The sequence below is a fragment of the Microplitis demolitor genome, chromosome 7 (assembly GCF_026212275.2).
Source record: "Microplitis demolitor isolate Queensland-Clemson2020A chromosome 7, iyMicDemo2.1a, whole genome shotgun sequence".
NCBI lineage: Eukaryota > Metazoa > Arthropoda > Insecta > Hymenoptera > Braconidae > Microplitis > Microplitis demolitor.
Window position 1 is genome coordinate 1,814,601 of NC_068551.1, and position 18,868 is coordinate 1,833,468.

Genomic DNA, 18,868 nt, shown 5'->3' on the forward strand with positions numbered 1-18,868 from the left:
CAGATTTCTCGTTAAATAATGCTCTCACGATTACGCTCAGTGTCCTCGACACTTGAGGTCGAACTTGCCCCGCAAATCTGCATCTCTATTTCGGCAAGCCTGTGTTCAACTGCCCACTGTTGTTGATTTAATTTGTCACTCATCGCGGCATTTTCGGTTTCCAAGCATATCAAACGTTCTCTCAGCCGCTTTATCTCAGCAAGTAACGCTTCGTGACTGCTAACACCCAGTAGTGGCGTCGCCGCACCCTCGGACATCAACTGTGTCATGCTGTTGCAAGTCATACCTGCAACAAAAAATAAATATATAAAATACTCGGTAAAAACTTTTAAAATTTTATTTTTATCATCTTCGTTCGGTCAATAAAATATTCATGAGTCATATAAGTAATGCATGTATACACAAACGAGTTATTTTATTTTTTTGTAAACTGCTGACGCACTAACCAGAGTGGGTCGATTGTCGGCCTATCGACGGCTGCGTCATCGTCGAGTGCGGAACTCGTGCAGTTTGATCTTCACTGCTGCGGCCGCTGCTGGTCGCGCTCATCGGACTGTCTGCTGCAGCCCGTGTTCTATCTGCCGCAGCCGCTGTTCCGATAGTGTTTGTATCAACAGCTGCATCAACCCCCGCACGTAAACCGTGAAGCGATGAGGCGGTAATGGGGCTCGGACTGGGTGAAAACAGCGAACGTGGTGTACGTAATTCACTGGGTGTTATCCACATATCTTCCAGAGTAATTCGTCCCTCCGACTCTACCAACCCCGGCGTGCTTTGACTCCTTCCCATCGCCGCTAGATTAACAAACAAACCACAAATATTTGAGTTAATATTAATTTAACTTCAGTTTAATATTTAATGAGTATACAAGTAAAGTTTCTTCTTCTTTTTTATTTTTTTTCTTACCTTTCTCGAGCGGAGCTCGCTTGTATTTTTCAAGCCTCTTGACGGCAATGGCCTCAAGCCGCACCCTCGCTGCTGGATACTCCTTCAACACGTCCCACATGTCTTTTTTGCTCAGTACAAAGAGGTCGGAATAACCGACAGACCTTACACTGGCTGTTCGTCGATTACCTGCGATAATGTAGCCATTTATCGGTTATCGGGGATGGCGATCAAGCTCATAACATATCACGGGCATACTAATATTTATAGTAATAATTTTTAAAATTATAAATAATTATTATTTGGCTCATTTTGTAGCTATATTATACGCTCATCAAAAAAATTCAGGATTACTTTTTTTTTTATCTACAATTCATAACTTCAGATGAACCCACGATATCTTGATAAAATAAAATTCATTTTAGAGCTTAGAGTTTATACTTTAAGATGCTTTTGATTATTTTTTTTTTGCCAGAAATAATCCAGTGGGAATGCAATTTGTAAGTCAATGCTCTGTAAAAAAAAAAAAAAACAGCTCAAATCTGCCTGTCGTAAAACTCAGAGTTTTGGCTACAATATAGGGGTTAGTAATTTAAGCTCTGTAAGATTTTTTTTACTGAGTTATGATCAGTTTTATCAAAAGCCGTCCGTTTTGCTTTATCATTTAATTAAACGGTAACAAATTGGAGCAGAGTAATTTTTAAAAAAATAAATTTAAGTTAAAAAAAATAAAAATGAATAAACTTGCGGATGAAATTATTGAAGCGTAACTATAATTTTTCTTTGACATCTCGCGCATCAGAGGATTTAAATTTGTCTTTAAATAGATTTTAACTTTACGTGAAAAAAATATTTTCTCAAATATTTAATTAGAGCGGGTTCAGAAAAATTACATTTAAAATTTTTTTATTTACTTTTGCTCTACGAATGGTTTTGACGGAGATATAAATGATGGAATTTTTATAAAAATAAAATGATAAATATATTTTTAAATTCCCTCGAGTTTTCTGGGCAAAAAAATAAACACAAACTAAAGTAAAAATATATATGAATTTTTTTTTTTTAATAAAAATATAAAGTAATGGTTTTAATAATAAAAAAAAAAAAAAAAAAAAATTTATTAATACTATAGTATACATTTTTAGAATACCCACAGAATTTGGTTGAATTTTAAAATAATAGCCAGACATATAACAACAAAATAAATTTAAATATAAAAATAACTGAAAGCATTTTGTATAGATTTGAATTTAAAAACAAAATATTTAAACTAAAGTATAAACTGTCATAAAATAAAAGTTCTGTATATTTTAAAAATGATCCTGTATAAATATATTGATGAGTGTATAATATATCAGTAATAATTATATTGACGGCAGAAGATGAACATGTCGATATTATTGGACATGAGCAAGAAAATGATGCTTTTGAGATAATATATTATTATATAAATATATAGATAATGTATATGCAAATGGACATTACGGAAATGACTTCTCGACATCGAAATGCCGATACTCGAAAATTCGAACATTTTGAATGGCAGACACGAGAGCTGGTATCTCGCATCAGTTCGCTCATCAGATCCTCACCTTGCGCGGAATAATCCCGATCAGTTATCGATGTTCCATGTCCAGCAGGCGTAAGCCAGAATGTGGAATATCGATTACACTTTTTCCTTTTTTTTCTATTATTATTATTGTTATTGTTATCAATGTATTTTTATTTTTTTTATTTTTTTCCGCTGCGTCAATATTACTTTTCCATTAGCTCTCTATGAAATAATTGAAATGCCCAACTCTACTCATAGCAAATGCATATAATGTATACAAATATATATATCTATCAAAAATATATATATAGACTCTACATCATACGGATAAAAAATTAAAGATAACTACGGAAATAAAATGACGATACAAAAAAAGCTTTTTTTTAATATATAGTAAATATTTATACTTGTATCAATAAGTTGCACACATACAGTAAATATTTAATAATAATAATAATTATTAAAAACAAAATGTCTACTGATTAATTTTAAAATACTACGTACAGTAGAGCAAAAAAATTATTTAATAAAATTTGTGAGCCAAAGTATAATAGAGTGTGGTGCAAGTCAATTTTAATATAAAAAATATATAAGTAAAGACATTTATCAATTTATATATTTATTTACAATTAATATGGTAGACTGTAAAAAAATCGCCGGTTAAATTCGGAGTGAATTCCGAGCGCTTGATTTTTTTTTGTGAAATTTTTCTATAGACGAGATTATTTTAACCCGAAAAACTCGAGATAGGGTTTAAATAAAATCCAGAGCACCCCGAATTCCCTTCGCTGTAGGCAAAATGATTATTTTTAAATCCGGGTGATTTAAATAAAATATTCCCGCCAAATTCACTCCTGATTTTTTACAGGCTACAGATTAATTATATTTGTATTGATAAATATCTTTGATAAATGTATAAAAAAGTATTGATAGTATAGTAAAAATATTAATTAGCGTCTCGAAGTCAATACTCGAGAGTATGCATAGCATTAATTGTAAACAGGGAAAGTGAAAAAGTATTAGCGAGCAAAGTTGATCAAGACAAACTTTACCGTCTGTGTCTACTTAATTATTTTACTATTGTTATTATTTTATTTTATCAAGCTTAATTTAAATATATATTTATTAAAATAATAAGTATTATGCGGCGCTCACAAGAGCTAGTTTGTCGTGATCGATTAAACTCGGCACTTTAGACTAGAACCGACAGAGCGAGATGAAAAATAAGGCGAATGAATAAATGTAAGGAAGGAACATTAATGGTGTACTTTATCTTTACTTAAACTTTTTTTTTTCTTTTCTTTTTAAATGAATATTGGACAGGGTAAATAGCCAAGGAGCAATCGGAGTGTAAGTACACTCGGTGGACGTAATTAATAAAAAGGTTGAACCAAACGTCGATTATAGAAAATATATCTATAGATATATATATAAATGTAAATAAGAATAAACCAGAGTTATTTTATTATACCCAGTGTATATATATTACAGTAGGAGAGTAATTATCATTAGTGATCGACTCATACCGGTCTCTCGACGTCTTGCTCAACGATGAGTAGGAAGAATTTAGTTGCGGATATAAATTATTAATATTTATATATATATTGTATATAAATATATATATTAATAGATGGATGATTGATCTGATCGATGATCATAAATGAAAACACGGGGGGACAGCACTCGTGGCTCTGACAGGCCCCCTGGCTGCTTGGAATATTTACCGCACTCTTTACCTGCAGTCCCCATATTGAGAATGCTGATTTCCCCGAAGTATGAGCCGGCTTTTAGTGTTGCCAGCACAGTCTTCCCGTTGTCTGCTACAACTTGCAGCCTTCCACGATTTACTATGTACATTTCCTTGCCTACCTCACCTGCAACAAGTGACCATGGCGATACATCATCATTATTAACTGCTATTATTCACCGGCATCAGTTATCCAACTCCTCCAACCTGGATATTTTATTAAAACATTTAAACTGTAACACATAAATATCCCTTACCTTTTCGACATATATAATCGCCTGGTGAAAAGAGTACTGGTCTCAATCTAAGTACCAACTCACAGAGAAATCCAGCCTCTGTATTTTGAAATATTTCAACTCTTCTCAGTGTATCTAGGTGAACATTTATAGCTATTTCCGCTTTTAGTTTATCTGAAAACCACCAGTTTATTCAAACTTTATACAGAGAAAATTATGCAGCAGCGTATGTTGGTAAATACGAAATATCCTCATAACGTTATGGTAATAATTACTTGGAATTATGGGACATTCGTCTATCAATTTTTTAAAAAATTTCCATAACTATGGGAACTATTCCTATAATTATAGTAATAGTTCCTATGTCATATAATTGAATTATGATAATGATTACCATACCCATGAGAATAGTTCCCATAATTTGTGTGATATTTTTCCATAATTTAATGGTAATCATTCCTATACTTCTATACTATTATGGTAAACGTTACTATATATTATGGTAATGATTCCTATAATTTTTACTATTATGGAAACGATTACTACAATGACATAGAAATTATTACCATAATTTTATAGGAACTATTCCGATGTCATATAGGAAGAAAATCCATATAGATAAGAATATTATCGACATTTCAAAGGAATTTGTGGCCATACGATATGGAAACCATTCCCATAATATATTGCAATTATTACCATAAATTTCTCTCCGTATATATGCATACATACTGAATATATTAATATGTCAAGGGCAATAAATGATTAGCACGTGCATTAGATATTGGGGATTAAAATTACTCGACTAACATATATAGAAGTTTGTTGTATTTGTGAGTAGTATTGAGGCAAGATGAAATTATTCTCACAGCACCGCAAAGTTGTGACTTAGTTAAACTATTAATTTAGTAGAAGTAGTCTGCGGTGATGCATTTGAAGTGTGCATGTACTGGGGCATATATTAGAGAGATTGATTTCAAGTAGATTGATGTAGTCGTACATAAACATAGACACAGACTTAGATGCATATCTACTAAGACACTTTAAGCGATGACTAAGTAAGTGGTTCGTCAACTGTTGGTTAATTAACTTACCAGGCAGACAGCTCACGGCCTTCTCTTCATCCGAGCACTTTTGCGTAAGCCACAAATAGTCAAACCACTTGATCACTTTGATTTGCAGATGGTTTGGCACACGGCGCATTCGCATGTAAGTCTTTACTCCGTCGAGTTTAGCTGTAACATTTAAATTCACTTTTTATGTACATGTACAACAGCAAGTTGTTTTGTAGATCTGGAAAATATCAGCTCAAGTACAAGTCCAAGTATAATACAGAATAAAGTAAAGTAGAATTTAAAAGTAGAACGAGGTACTCGAGATGTTACCGAAGACGCCGGTAACCCAGAGACTGTTCGGCTGGTGGTGTAGACCTCGGCCAAGCTAAATATTCATCGGTACTTGGTTTAAACAGACCCCATACTACTTAATTTCTCCGCATTCTTGGAGCTCTGTGCAATAGCAAGTATGTAGCGCAACAAGAGCAACTTATGGTAGAACCGCTAGGAAAGTCTATAATGTAATACATACAGTAAGAGAGTTAAGAAAATAAAGTGAGGATAAAGCCAGGAAACAAGTTGGATAAAGTCAAGTCGTTAGCAATATCATAACTTCAGTCCTAAGTTCTTACAAACAAATGGGAAGACTCACCAACTCGTACTAACAAAACCATCCTTACTATCTACGTATGTACTCTCAGACTTTTTAAATCAATCTAGACTTTTTTCGATTAATACTTTATACTTTTTTTTTTTAGGATTATCAAAGTTTGCGGGTTTTATTCCAGTCGTTAAATGTGTGGAAATAGTCTGCGCACTTTCTGTTCTCGCACTTTTAACGTTACTTTTTTATTTAGTTTAATATTCAACAGCTAAACTGAAACTGATGCGATGCTGGATGTTGGATGGATAGACAAATGCTTGATGCGTGTGGAGCAACTTTATGGAACATTATTTAAGGACTTTAACTGTTACTACTATTACCAGAACCACGGGCGCTGGAGCTTTTATATTTGGCGATATACGCCGAGAAACGATAAATTATTTTGCACTCGGTTTATGTTTATTATACACCGCAGCACATTCTCGCACGGTTGATGTGCATTTTGAGTTTAAATTTCGAGCTTGAGGGCGACTGAGATACGCCGCGACACCCACTGGGAACCCTGTTATATAGCTGAGTGAGTTCAATTTAGATTTAAATTTAACGCGATACCTTTTTCCACGTTCGTCGCCCTTTTTGAGGCATCAATGAACTCTGTTTCTATCTCTAGCTCTATCTCTGTATTTCTACAGACGAAAAACAATTTTGTGAAAATTACAGAAAACAATCTGCAACATTTGCTGATAAAATATTTTATTTTTATGTTACATAAATAAATTTGCAGAGAAACTTGTATAAATTTTACAAACTTTTCTGTAATTTTTACAAAACTTTTTTTCCTGTGTACCTTTACCTCTGTATTTTCTTTTCCTCATTTTTCACAGCAACAAAGAGCTTACTCATTACGACGATAATAACATCATTAACACAATAATAAAAAGCGCACTTATTTATATCTGGTTAAAAAAATAAAAAAAATGTAAATCGTGACGGATACCAAAAATGGTGTAGAGGTAAATAATATCGGGCCTTAGGTACGCGGCGCCTGAGGGTCGTTGTACCTCAACTCTCTCACGAGAGCTTGCGTTCCATGGATATTTCACGAGATATATCTCGAAATTATCCTGGATAGTAGAACGAGAGCGGGGGATTGCTATCCGCAACTTGCCCCAAGCTATTTCTTTTCCTTATATTATTCTACCTCTCTACTCCGGCATCCTCATCCTCACTCTACGGCACCTCAACCCCACGCTACAACTTTTCTAGTCTTTGCTCTTACGCCGAGACATATTCTTTCCCGCATCTTCGCGGGATTACCTCCACCAATTTTTTTATTATTTTTTCATGTTTTATTTTTAAAATATCTCACTCTCTACCCCAGGAAAAAGACCCGGGTTCCCGGTATCCTATATAATACTATTTCCTTTCGCTTCTTTAAAATCCGATTTTCTTTTTTACTCAACATACTGCTATATATACATACATATATATATATAATTCAGACGTTGATTTATAACACTTCTTCGACAATTTATCTGCAACTGATTGTCCTCATTTGTTCATTTTACCCAACACATTCTTCACATTTCATCGTTCACAATTTACAATTGATTTTTTCTCTGTCTCTACCTGTCTCTCCCTATCTTTCTCTGTCTCTCCCTCTCTCAATATATATAAATATACATACATATGTACCTACATATCGACAACTACATATATAAACTAAGTCGATCACTTTTATAAATAATTTTTGATTAATACGCCCACTGGATCAGCGGCATTGTAGTCAATATCAATTTATAACAACTTGGACGTTAAATTATATTACGAATAATGAAAAAGATAATTAGATTACATACGTACTGTGCTATTTGTAGAGTTTATTCATTAATATCACTGTACCTTGAAATTCTTTACGTGCTGCACTGACAGATGTTACGATGTTGGCTACATGACCGAGGACGGTTGCAAAAAGCAGCAAACCAAACAGTAGCTGGACTATAACAAACAAATACTCGCTTTTGCTCCGTGGTCTGTAACATAAACATCAATAAAAATAAATAACAGTTTAAAAAAAGTTAAATTTTAACGGTGGCGAGGTAGGAGCTGAAAAATTGTGACGAGCTATCGTTAATTGAAATTAACAGGAAAAAGTACCTCGGCAAATCTCCGATAGTTGTCAAGGCGAGCGTGCACCAGTAGTAGCTTTGCAGATACTGTTTCACTACATCCGCGGCTTCGGAGTCATTGAACACCCAGTTCTTGCTCCCAAACCCGTTGTTCTTATAAATAATATGATAGAGGCACCCGTTCCAGTGAAATATCACCAGCAAGTAATGAATCAAGGATGTGGATCGAAATAAATTCGGATAATTGGTGTGTCGTTCAGTGCGATCCATAAACGCCCAGAATCTGATAGGAAAATAAAAATATATTGTGTATAAATAAATAAATAACAGGAGCCGGTGATGGTGATTTATAAATTCAAGGGAGAGAATGTCATAGATTTTGCACCCTATACACTCGCCGCGATAAATCTCAGTGGATTTAAATTTTACAAGATTTGTTAGCAAAGTTTCTTATATATTTTTTTATCTTTTTTTTAATTTATTACCGCAGATAAACACGGCCATATTCTAACATGATTGGGCATGGGCTTAAAGCTCAAATTTTACCTTTAACTTGACATCAACAAATCCGATTTATTGAAAGACATTAACTTTTTTATTTTAAAAACAAAAATAGTTTCCTTTGTTATTTTATTTGCAGCATTGTTGGGAATTTATCTCGTCAATTACCAGCAAAAATACAACAAAACATTTTTTTTTCTTTTGCTTTCGACATAACGGATTTTCAATTCGCTGAAATCACCAAAATAAAATAGAAAATATAAATTTTAAATGGAAGCTATTTTTCACTGAACTCTCTTTTCAACTTACTTTTAATATCCCTTGTAAAAAAAAAAATAATAATAATAATAATAATGTTAAATTTAAAGTTTATTAACGAACGAAAATATTACAATGAACTTTAAACGCTGAATTTTATTTTTTATTTTAATAAGTAATTAAAAGTTTAGACGTAATTAATAACATATTTTTAATGAAAAACTAAAGCTTGAAAGTTTGTTTATGAAGGTAAAATTATGTTTCATTGATGTAATATTTAAGCATGCTATTTTGATAACATAATGCAACAAATTTTTTCTGATAGCGCAAGTTCACTGAGCGTAAAAAAAAATTCTACAATAAAGTCGCGAGTTATTTTAGTGATGAGTAAATTACCATAAAAAAAAAAAATGAATGAAAACTAACCGGTAAATTTTAACGAGCCTAAAACTTCGGAGGATACTGTTGAACCCTATAGATAAGTACAAAAAGTCAAGGGGTAGCAGGCACAGGCAGTCAATATAAAATGTTGTGGTATTCATGTAGTGGTTTCTTAATTTAGTTGCGTCAGTTTGCAGCACCCCGTCTTCGAGATAACCCGTACGAAAATGAAACACTATATCCACGAGATAAAGAAGGTCTGAAAAGTAGTCGAGGCAGAACCACACCACCAGCGTTTCACCTGAAAAAGTAAAAATAAAAAATAAAAGGAAACGTAACGGAAATGATGGTTGGAGAAAATGTCAGATTAGATTTCTCAAAAAGCTCCGATAAAGCTATCGAGTATGATTGCCGGCTTAGATGACTAACCATTTATTTCCTGGAAGGCAAACCTATAGATGATAACCCAGAAGTTGTAGAGGAAAGCCAAGGAGACTACCATCGACCAATAATAACATAATCGTCCCGCGGGATCAAAGACAAACGACCAATTAGGTGCGCCGGTTCTAAAACCTCGTTGGCCAGGTTGTCCTGGGTACCCCCGGCTTCCTCGCTGCTGCTGCTGCTGTTGGGCTGTGTATCTTCTGTAAAGTTTTCAACATAACTTTCATTTATATTCTTCGGCTCACTAACTCCTAACTAGTCTTCATTGATTAGTTTATACATTTTTATCAGAACTAGAACTATAAGTACAACTAAAAGTAAAGCTACTACTTCTGCTAGTGGAAATACTGGCGCTGATGGTGTTTTAATAAAAAATCCAACTCACGTTTCAGTGCCGTTGCAGCTGCTGTTAACATTTAGATGATTCGTGGAGGCCAAACTGCGCAGATGGGACGCATCCCGCGACGAGCTCAGACTCACGACATTTGGAAATTTTAACTTACCCCGAGACTGATCCTTTCTTCTTGACTTACGACTCAGGTCTAGCTCACTCGCACCACGATTTACGTAAGCCCCGTGCAGAGAATCACGAGACGAGCCAAAGTATCTCTGCGAAACAGAGTAAATCTACGAAATACGTTTCATTAGACGTAAGAAAGGTAAAAATAAAGTAATACAGCAACTAATAATTACTATTAAGTACAAACTAGTATTTTTTGTAGTACACACAGATATTATTTAAGTGATAAAACAAACCTGCTGCTCCTGCTGACGACCCCGCTGCTCTTTAGACTGCTGATGCTGCTGGTAATGATGATGTTGGTGGTAATACCGCTGATTAGACGGCCGGCCCATCAGCCGATCGAATCCCATGTCCAGCAAACTCTGTTTGGACCTCGATACCGCACTCTCGACACTCTTGGTGTCTTCCTCACCCCTAAGTCTGATGTCCGGCGCACGGGCATTCCCAATCCGCCTATCGCCGTCCCCATAGCCGCCGATCAGACCCGGATAACTGCCGGTCGATGCTTGACCTACGAGACATTTACGGCATTGATAATTTGTGCATGACTATGCTGATGGTGTCCGAGCGGATATCGAACGCTAATCACCCGGAAAATTGATCCCAATTTGCTTAAATACCCAACAGAATTTACTTAACACTGATTTACTATCGGCTAATGGATTTTGTGAATCTGTTTCTGATGCTCGATATACTTTTACGATATCCATCGGCCATTTATTCAGATATAAATTTCGAAAGATTAAAAAAAAAATATTTTTTTCACGTTCGGTTGACTTTTTATTATATTTTTATTCAACAATAAAAATCCATGGATTGACGCGACTGGAATCAAACCGATCCCTGCTCTGATATAGCGCCGGAGTAACAAACTCATGTATATAAAATAACGTTCGATAACTGGCAAATAGCCAATCGCATTGAACAATCTCACAGTGGGATCCATCGATAAACTCAGGCCTATAATATTGGGCTCGAGTCCAGCGTGTGTTATATTGCTAACTGTAAACTGGTAGCTGGTATACGATTGGAACTGGAACTCTAACTGCCGATGGACCAAAGTTAAAGGATCGATCAGTAGTATGGGAATGTATTTAGCATTTACGCTAGAGTTTAATTTACCAAACAGATCAGACCAGCAGGATAAACTCTGTCAGTATGTATACTATACATATATATTTATAAATGCTAGGTTGAACTAGAGAAATACAGAGCAACTTTCAGCACTCTCATCTCGGTTTAGACAGAATCGAGTTGTCGTTTAATTGGATCAGCCTCTGTCACCCGGATGCGCTGAGAAGCAGAACGATGTTCCCAGTTTACTCGTCCAAGTGAAACTGGGGAAATTCAGTTAAATACAAAATGTTGCTTTTGCGCCTGATGATAATTTGTTACGGTAACTTGATAAGCGTAACCAGGCAAAATTTATAATGCTGATAAAAAAAAGTATCATCTAAAAAAGTTATGGATGATCTCATGTCATTATAAAACGACAAAAAAAATAATAATAACAAGTGTCAGAAGAAATGAACTTACCAGCAGCCGTCGCAGCTCCTCTTGCGGTGGAAGATATCGCGGATGATGGAGCAACGGGGGTCGAAATAGCCGCGGGCGGCACAGTAGTCGCGATACTGTAGAGGGTCTGTCCGCTCCCGTACTTATTTCCCGAAGAGTAGTGACAGGGTGTCGTTGGGGTCGCAGCACTCCCGACAACGGATATTTCGTCTAGCTCGTGGCCGCTGTCGTAATAACAGAGTCGCGTGGCGCTGGTACTTCCAGCTCCAGAGTTATCAACACCGGCACCGCGTACTGCGAAACAATCGTTTTTACCGAGATGAGCAGATGATTGTCCGCTGGCACTAGCACCGTTATGGCCCCTCAGCGACTGCACCAGCCGCTTGGCGCCCGAAGACATTCCACGGAGGTAATCCAGCCTTCCGATCGTCGTCGGCGCAGCCGCCACTGTAGCCGCGTCCCTCCACGTGTGATGATGGTCCGTCAAATTATTTCTGATATTATTATTATTATTATTATTATTTTTACTATGGTTGTTTATTTTATTATTATAATTAAATTTACCGGCGGAACACCGGCTGACGGAAGCAGCTTGCTCGAGTGCCGCTTCCTCACTACAGTCCTCCCAAAAACCCATTCATTTCATCTCATTTATAAAACCGAGGGTAATATTGTTATTTTATTTAATTATATAAATAATAATAATAATTATTATTTAGACATAATATAGTTGTAGACATTTAAATCCTGTCTTTTCACGCGAACATGTCCAACCAGGATTGGACAATGCGCGCGACCGGATGTCACCGCACGACCCACAACTTGGCCTCAATCATTTTCCGTGTCAGCGCTTCACTAATCGTTGCTGCTGTTGCAACTGCTGCCGGTGCTTTTCCAGCTTCTCTATTCCTTCCTTTCCGGGTTCCTTGCTCACCACCTCCACCACAACTTGTTCTTGCTCGTACAACAAATATTATTTTTTCCAGTCCGACCACCCGGCCGTTTCCTCTTCTTCCTCCTTCCACGTTCTCGTCCACTTACACCTCTTCTTCGTCGGCTTCTGCCCCGATCTCTTACGACTCGTTCAAGCAACAAGTGTCTCTGATCTACCACCGACTCATTTCCCATGCGTTGTGATGCTAGAGTATTCTCGATAGTTCGATTTTCTCCTCCGCAACAGCACCGACGACAGCAGCAGCCCTCCCTCACCTGCAAAAAATAATTAAGGAGAAAACTTTAAATAAAAACAGCAACAACATCAAGTATAGACGTAAAAAAAAAAAAAAAAAAAAAAAAAAAATCATAAAAAAACCTATACGTCTTTTCATCGGTTATTTATTGTCATGCAGACTCGTACGAAATTAGGTACAACAAAAGGTTGTCAAGGGGCCAAATGAAAAATAGTCCCTGTCACGGAGGATCGTCGCCCGTATTCATCTGTCCCCCCATCGTCCCCACATCCTGCCGATATTCCTCCATATATGTAGACCCAGTTCTCTGCTCGTGTTCTATCGTGATCCCCTGGGTCACATCATAGTCATCGTAGCTTGTAATCGCGTGCGTATAAAATGGTCGCACAACGCAAAGAGCCCTTACACGCTCTCTTTCTCTCTTTCTACTTGATACTCTGGTCTCCACTCTACTCCACTACTCTACTCTACTCTACTCTGTATTCTATACTCAGAGGGTAGCTCGACCGCGCCACTACACCGGGAAAAGCCAGCAGCAGAGCTCTCGGGTTACCATGGAGACTGAAACGACGTCCCGGTCCGAACTCCCCCTCGCCCATTTCTCCTCGTGCTGGATGCTGGAGTAGAGCTCACGGCGATCGTATTTTCCACTCTTCCTCTCTCTCTGTCTCTCCCTCGGTTCTTTCTCTCCCTTTACTTCCATCCCGTTCATACTTTCTGTCATCTCTTTGAGACATCCATCATACTACAAACTCGTTACCCGGTCTCTACTTGGTCGTCTCCAGCACAGGTGTACGATACAATCAACAACACAATAATGACTAAAAAAAACCCTGACAATTTTATCACTAAAATTAATATATAGCAAAGCTTTTTTTTATGTTAAGATACGTGTAGCATATAAATTTATTTAAACAAGTGCACGCGTCGCCATTTTGTCCGCTAATTAGGTCAAGTAAAGGCCAAAAATAGAATTTTTAATTAGAGAGAATTTTTATATAAAGACCTTTACTTATACACTTTTTTTACATCATCTCTAACGTGTTCAATCAATTGATTTTTTTATTATTTTTTTAAAGCCGTTACTGGAGAATTACATGAGTAGATTAGTGTGCGGTTTAATTTACTAGACTACAGGTGATTTTCCGAGCTTTCGGGGATTTTAGATAAACGCGAAACACGTGCAAAACCGCGCCACAATATATGTTATCTCTCATAGCATCTATATATAGGTAGGTAGAGTATAAAGTTTTCTTTCACACTACATAGTTGTGGCATGTGACGTAAATCAGGAAGAAAAGCTCTCAGCTAAAATGTCAATTGTAGGAAAACGGAGAAATTCCAAAAGTTACTTTTACGAGCAGTAAACGTTTGCTTTTTCTTTTGTATTATTATTTTTATTTTATTTTTTACTCTCAAACGTTTGGCATACTTTAATAAACCACCAACGCTTCAGGACTACGCTAGACTTGGAATGAAATCCCGTGGGAATTTACGAGCCTCAACTTACGTCTTACTTTTAGTTTTTTTCATACATATTTTTTTCTTTTTACTTTCCCCCATTACCGTTTTCTTCTACTCACAGACAAGCAGAACGTCAACGCGAGTCACTCGAGAATCAATCGATACTCGTTCGTCTTCTTAAATCAGACGACAAACCAAAGAAATCGCGGCCCTTAATTTCCATCGCCTTTTTATAATTATTATTTTACGGCTTATCTTTTCCACCCTCTTTCCACAAACAATCCGACCCCAGCATATACAACATTTTCCATAAATATAACTACAGAAAATACTTACTTGTATAACGGAGAGACCTCATCACGCTCATCTCGAACTGACACAAGAGCCCTCGAGATATATAAATATATGGAGCCCGTGAACCCGAGGACATAAAACGACAAAAATAATGATAATAAAAAAAAATAATGATAGTAATCAAGTCAGAATGAGTTCGCCATCGTTTCTGCACTTAGTCTCAGACAATTATTACTTTTTTCCCACATGACAACTCAAGATCAATGTTCCTCACTATTACTTTCTAACATCAATCAAATTTCCTCTCTTTCAGTATTTCCATTTCCATTTCCATTTCCATTTCCATCTCCATTATTACCATTACGATACCGACGTCACATTGCCGTTAATACTGCCGTCAAATATTTGCGCACATTTCTGGTCCGACGATCTGTAATCCTCGTCACGCTGCAGCATCAACTTTATTAAAATTCCATTCACCGACACAGTGGCAAAAATAAATACATATGTTTATATATAAGCATATATATGATGCATAATATATAAATAAAAATATACCTCACAGAACGTAAACAAATCCCATGAGTGTTTATCTACATATCGTAGCCTCGTGTTCATAACATTTGCGTGGCCATTACCAAAAGAACCATCACCATCACCATTAGGATCTGTGCTACAATCATTTTTCACTTTTGTACACACTTAGTATTTTAAAAAATATAATAGTATGTCGTATATATTACGTAGCTTTTTCGAATACTTATGCCACTCGTGACATGGCGGGACACCGAAAACGCGTGATTGGCTCTGGTTTATCACCCACTGCAGAGTCCTGCGCGTTTTATTTAGCAGAAATACATATATACATATATGAATATGTATATGGACCGTATCAGTTATTTATGTTAGAGTATTATTGTATGTGCGCTCAGATATCGCGGCTCTAAAATCCGCGGAGATTATTTTAGAGCAAAGACACTGAAGAAAATCTTGTATTGATATCACAGACCACTAGAGAACAAGATTCGCTCATGCTCACTATTATTTCAAGCTCATTCAGCTGGTAATTAACTCAACTATTATTTAAATCTTTTATTCGAGTAATCGAGTCGTTGTCTTGCATTCCTCTAGACTTTTATAGATTTTCTTCTCAGCACTTGGCGGTTACTTGATTTAAACTCATCAAGACTGAATTATTTAAAAGCACGTTGCGAGAGTCGATATAAAAAATGAACAAGTCCGGCTTCGAGGAACTGATTTAACAGGAAACAGGAAGCGGCTATGGAGGCTGCCTGGCTATCACTAGTTTAACGTCAGTTAAATCTGGACAGAGGGTGACTGGAGTATCTTCGCGCAGGACCAGAGACGTCAGAGAGTTCAGAGAAAAGAGGGATCATCCAGCATCCCAGGGCGCAGGAGCAACCAACGTGTCATTGGTCTACATCTACCGGTTTTATTATTCCTTATTCTACTCTCATATATATATACATAATCAACAATGTAATATAATATATACTTCTTATTACTTTAATTGATAGTGTGTCAGCAACCCAGTGGTACTTGACATCAACTGATGCCAGCAGATGCACCAGTCATCTAAATGACGAATAGAGTCGCCTTTTTTTCATTCCCTCAAGTATGACGTTGCGTCATAACGTTATCACAATTACTGCGTTGCGCCATGTGCGACTGCAGTTATATATACATATATATTTATATATACCGGTGGTTGAACCACGCGTTTAATCTCATCTGTGTACCAGAGGATAATGGATCGGCATCCAATGTTTTTCCAAGCAAGGAAAATTTTTTAAATGGATAACAAATACATCAATGTCACTTTTGACATAAATTTTAAAAAAATAACACCATGGTAATATTAATAGGGATTATAATTATGATATTAATGACATATTCGATTACATTAGAGCCTTATAATCCACAGAGGGATGATGTAAAGTAAAGCAAAGAGGATCGGCCAGAGATTGTAGTTATAATTAATCAGCACGCGTCGAATAAATTGCGTCTAACGATTCGGCGCGTCGAACTGCGTCGACATACTCCTCAGTATTACACGAGCGGATCGATTAGTCATTACGCTTTGATGATTACATCCCTCTTTACTTATATACTTAACTTGAATTATAATACATTATATATGTGTATAATAAAAAAAAAAATATGCCAAAGGATGGTACGGTAAATATATGAGCTATATAATTTAATACTCGTATCCATGTTTGATGAATCTTGTCGTCGGTACATCTTCTGGTTCTTTATAAAATGCTCTTTTCTTCTCTTGTTCATTTAGTTTTTTTTGGTTTTATGAATACAAGATGGGTAAAAATAAAATAAAAAGGAGATATTGTGTACGCTACTGAATGTACTTTTTATTAGCATTTTATATGGACGGAAAGAAAATAATAAAATTTATAAGAGTTAAATAAAATTAGGCTGGTAAATTATGCGTTAAGTCGTAAAGGAAAATATAAAACGTATCTGGTACGTGCGATAAGAAATTACAGAGATACTTTTTTTTTAATCCTGATAATTCGTCGCTTACTTAACTGGATTTTTTTTTTATTGTTACTATTTTTTACTTTACTTTAATCTACTCATTTGTATTTAATTTTTTGTCATTTTACCCTCTTACGGTTTAAATATTTTTTGGTTTTTTTTTATTATTGTGATGATAGAGTATATGGTGGTTACGGCGCTCTTTAAATTACGCGGTTGACGCAGCCTCTTTGTCGTCGTCGGGTTGCTGGACGGGTTATCAGCGAAGAACTAAAAACTTTTTCACATCTAATGACACTCGACATTTCAACCTTTTTTGTCTCCATTTTTTTTACACAATTCATTTATAAAATTTATTGCAATCTCAAGTACCAATTTTTTTTTTTTTTTTTTTTATAAAAATACCAAGAATAATTATTACATTATTTAAATAATTTATTTTAATATACGGAATTTAAGTTCACATTAAACTCTGCGCAATTACTGCGATATTAAATTATTGTAGCGAAAAAAAATAGAGTAGAGTAGAATAGAATAGAATATAATAGAATGGAATGAAGTAGAGGTGAAAAGAGTGATATTAATTTATCTAAAGGTTTAGGTGCGATCTACAATCGATTATAATGATTAATTTGGGTTGCGCTTACCATACGAAGGTGATAAATGAGGAGGAAAGACGGATAAAGGAGAAAGTGTTGATCGGAAGAGGGTGAAAAATATGGTGGGAATAAAAATAAAGAAATAACGGGGTAGAAAAACAGAGTTGAGGTAAAGCTTGCTTGAGAAAGCGGAGACGGAGGTAAAAGTACAGCAGAAGGAGAGATTGGCAGAGAAGAGTGAGGATAAAGGCCTTAGCTTCCATTCGTGTTTCATCCACCCTTAGATCCTCTCAACCCCCCGTGAAAATCAATGTGAGGCACTGGTACACCTACTAGCCGTTCTGATAACATTTTTGTCTTCTCTCAACCAGAGCACATTGACCTATCAACCCATCTAGTATACACACGATTCATTACTGCTACTATTTTTTTACCCTTTTCTATCCGCCCTTATCCATTTTATTTTACTTCTCAATGTTATCGTGCAGTCACTGGTTTCTCACTTAGTTCTCACTACTCAGTGTCCTACATTTCCACATCTTATTTGCTCTGTGACAACACGTTAGCTTTTATTTTCGTTACAGTTGTCGTTTAAGTTAATTTATAACTATCACTACGCTGTAAAAAATCGGGATTTTAGTTAAATCTCAAGTCATTCGGAGTTACTGAGTTTTTTTAAAAATTACTCCGGAGTTTGTTTTTCCAGCGAAGTGATTCTGGAGTGATCGAGATTTTTTTAAATCCGTATTCACTCCGATTCGGAGTTTTAATATTTAAATAAACTCCCTTTAAAAAATACAAAAGTTGTTCAAATTCTGAGGGCTTATCCAAGAGCTCTTGTCTGCCATCGATACAAAAAAATTAATAATTTAAATCTTTTCTGTGTTCGATGATAGCAAATTTAAAAACGTTATACTTAATTATAATAAATAAATTTTAAAGACATTTAAAATTCTTTTTTTTTTTTTTTGCTA

General features: G+C 35.8%; 1 protein-coding gene across 1 annotated transcript; it reads right to left on the minus strand.

Annotated features, from left to right (window-relative positions):
- Position 1: 1 nt before the first annotated feature.
- Positions 2-18,796, minus strand: LOC103570974 (potassium/sodium hyperpolarization-activated cyclic nucleotide-gated channel 3). The gene is made up of 14 exons (XM_008548907.3): positions 14,821-18,796; positions 11,852-13,039; positions 10,549-10,826; positions 10,178-10,419; positions 9,778-9,992; positions 9,394-9,649; positions 8,237-8,491; positions 7,982-8,112; positions 5,515-5,655; positions 4,442-4,594; positions 4,174-4,311; positions 907-1,074; positions 447-794; positions 2-286 (listed from the first exon to the last, which is right to left on the minus strand). Exons 2-14 carry the CDS (start codon positions 12,465-12,467, stop codon positions 12-14), a joined length of 3,216 nt encoding a protein of 1,071 aa, XP_008547129.1. The 5' UTR covers positions 12,468-13,039; positions 14,821-18,796; the 3' UTR covers positions 2-11.
- Positions 18,797-18,868: the final 72 nt, after the last annotated feature.

What these genes read in the sequence shown, in the direction of transcription:
- LOC103570974 (XM_008548907.3), bottom strand. Translation starts at nt 12,467, where the DNA reads ATGGGTTTTTGGGAGGACTGTAGTGAGGAAGCGGCACTCGAGCAAGCT. An exon ending in AGGAGCTGCGACGGCTGCTG is followed by an intron (nt 10,827 to 11,851) that starts GTAAGTTCATTT and finishes AATGTCTCGTAG; the next exon opens with GTCAAGCATCGACCGGCAGT. An exon ending in TGCCTTCCAGGAAATAAATG is followed by an intron (nt 9,650 to 9,777) that starts GTTAGTCATCTA and finishes TTACTTTTTCAG; the next exon opens with GTGAAACGCTGGTGGTGTGG.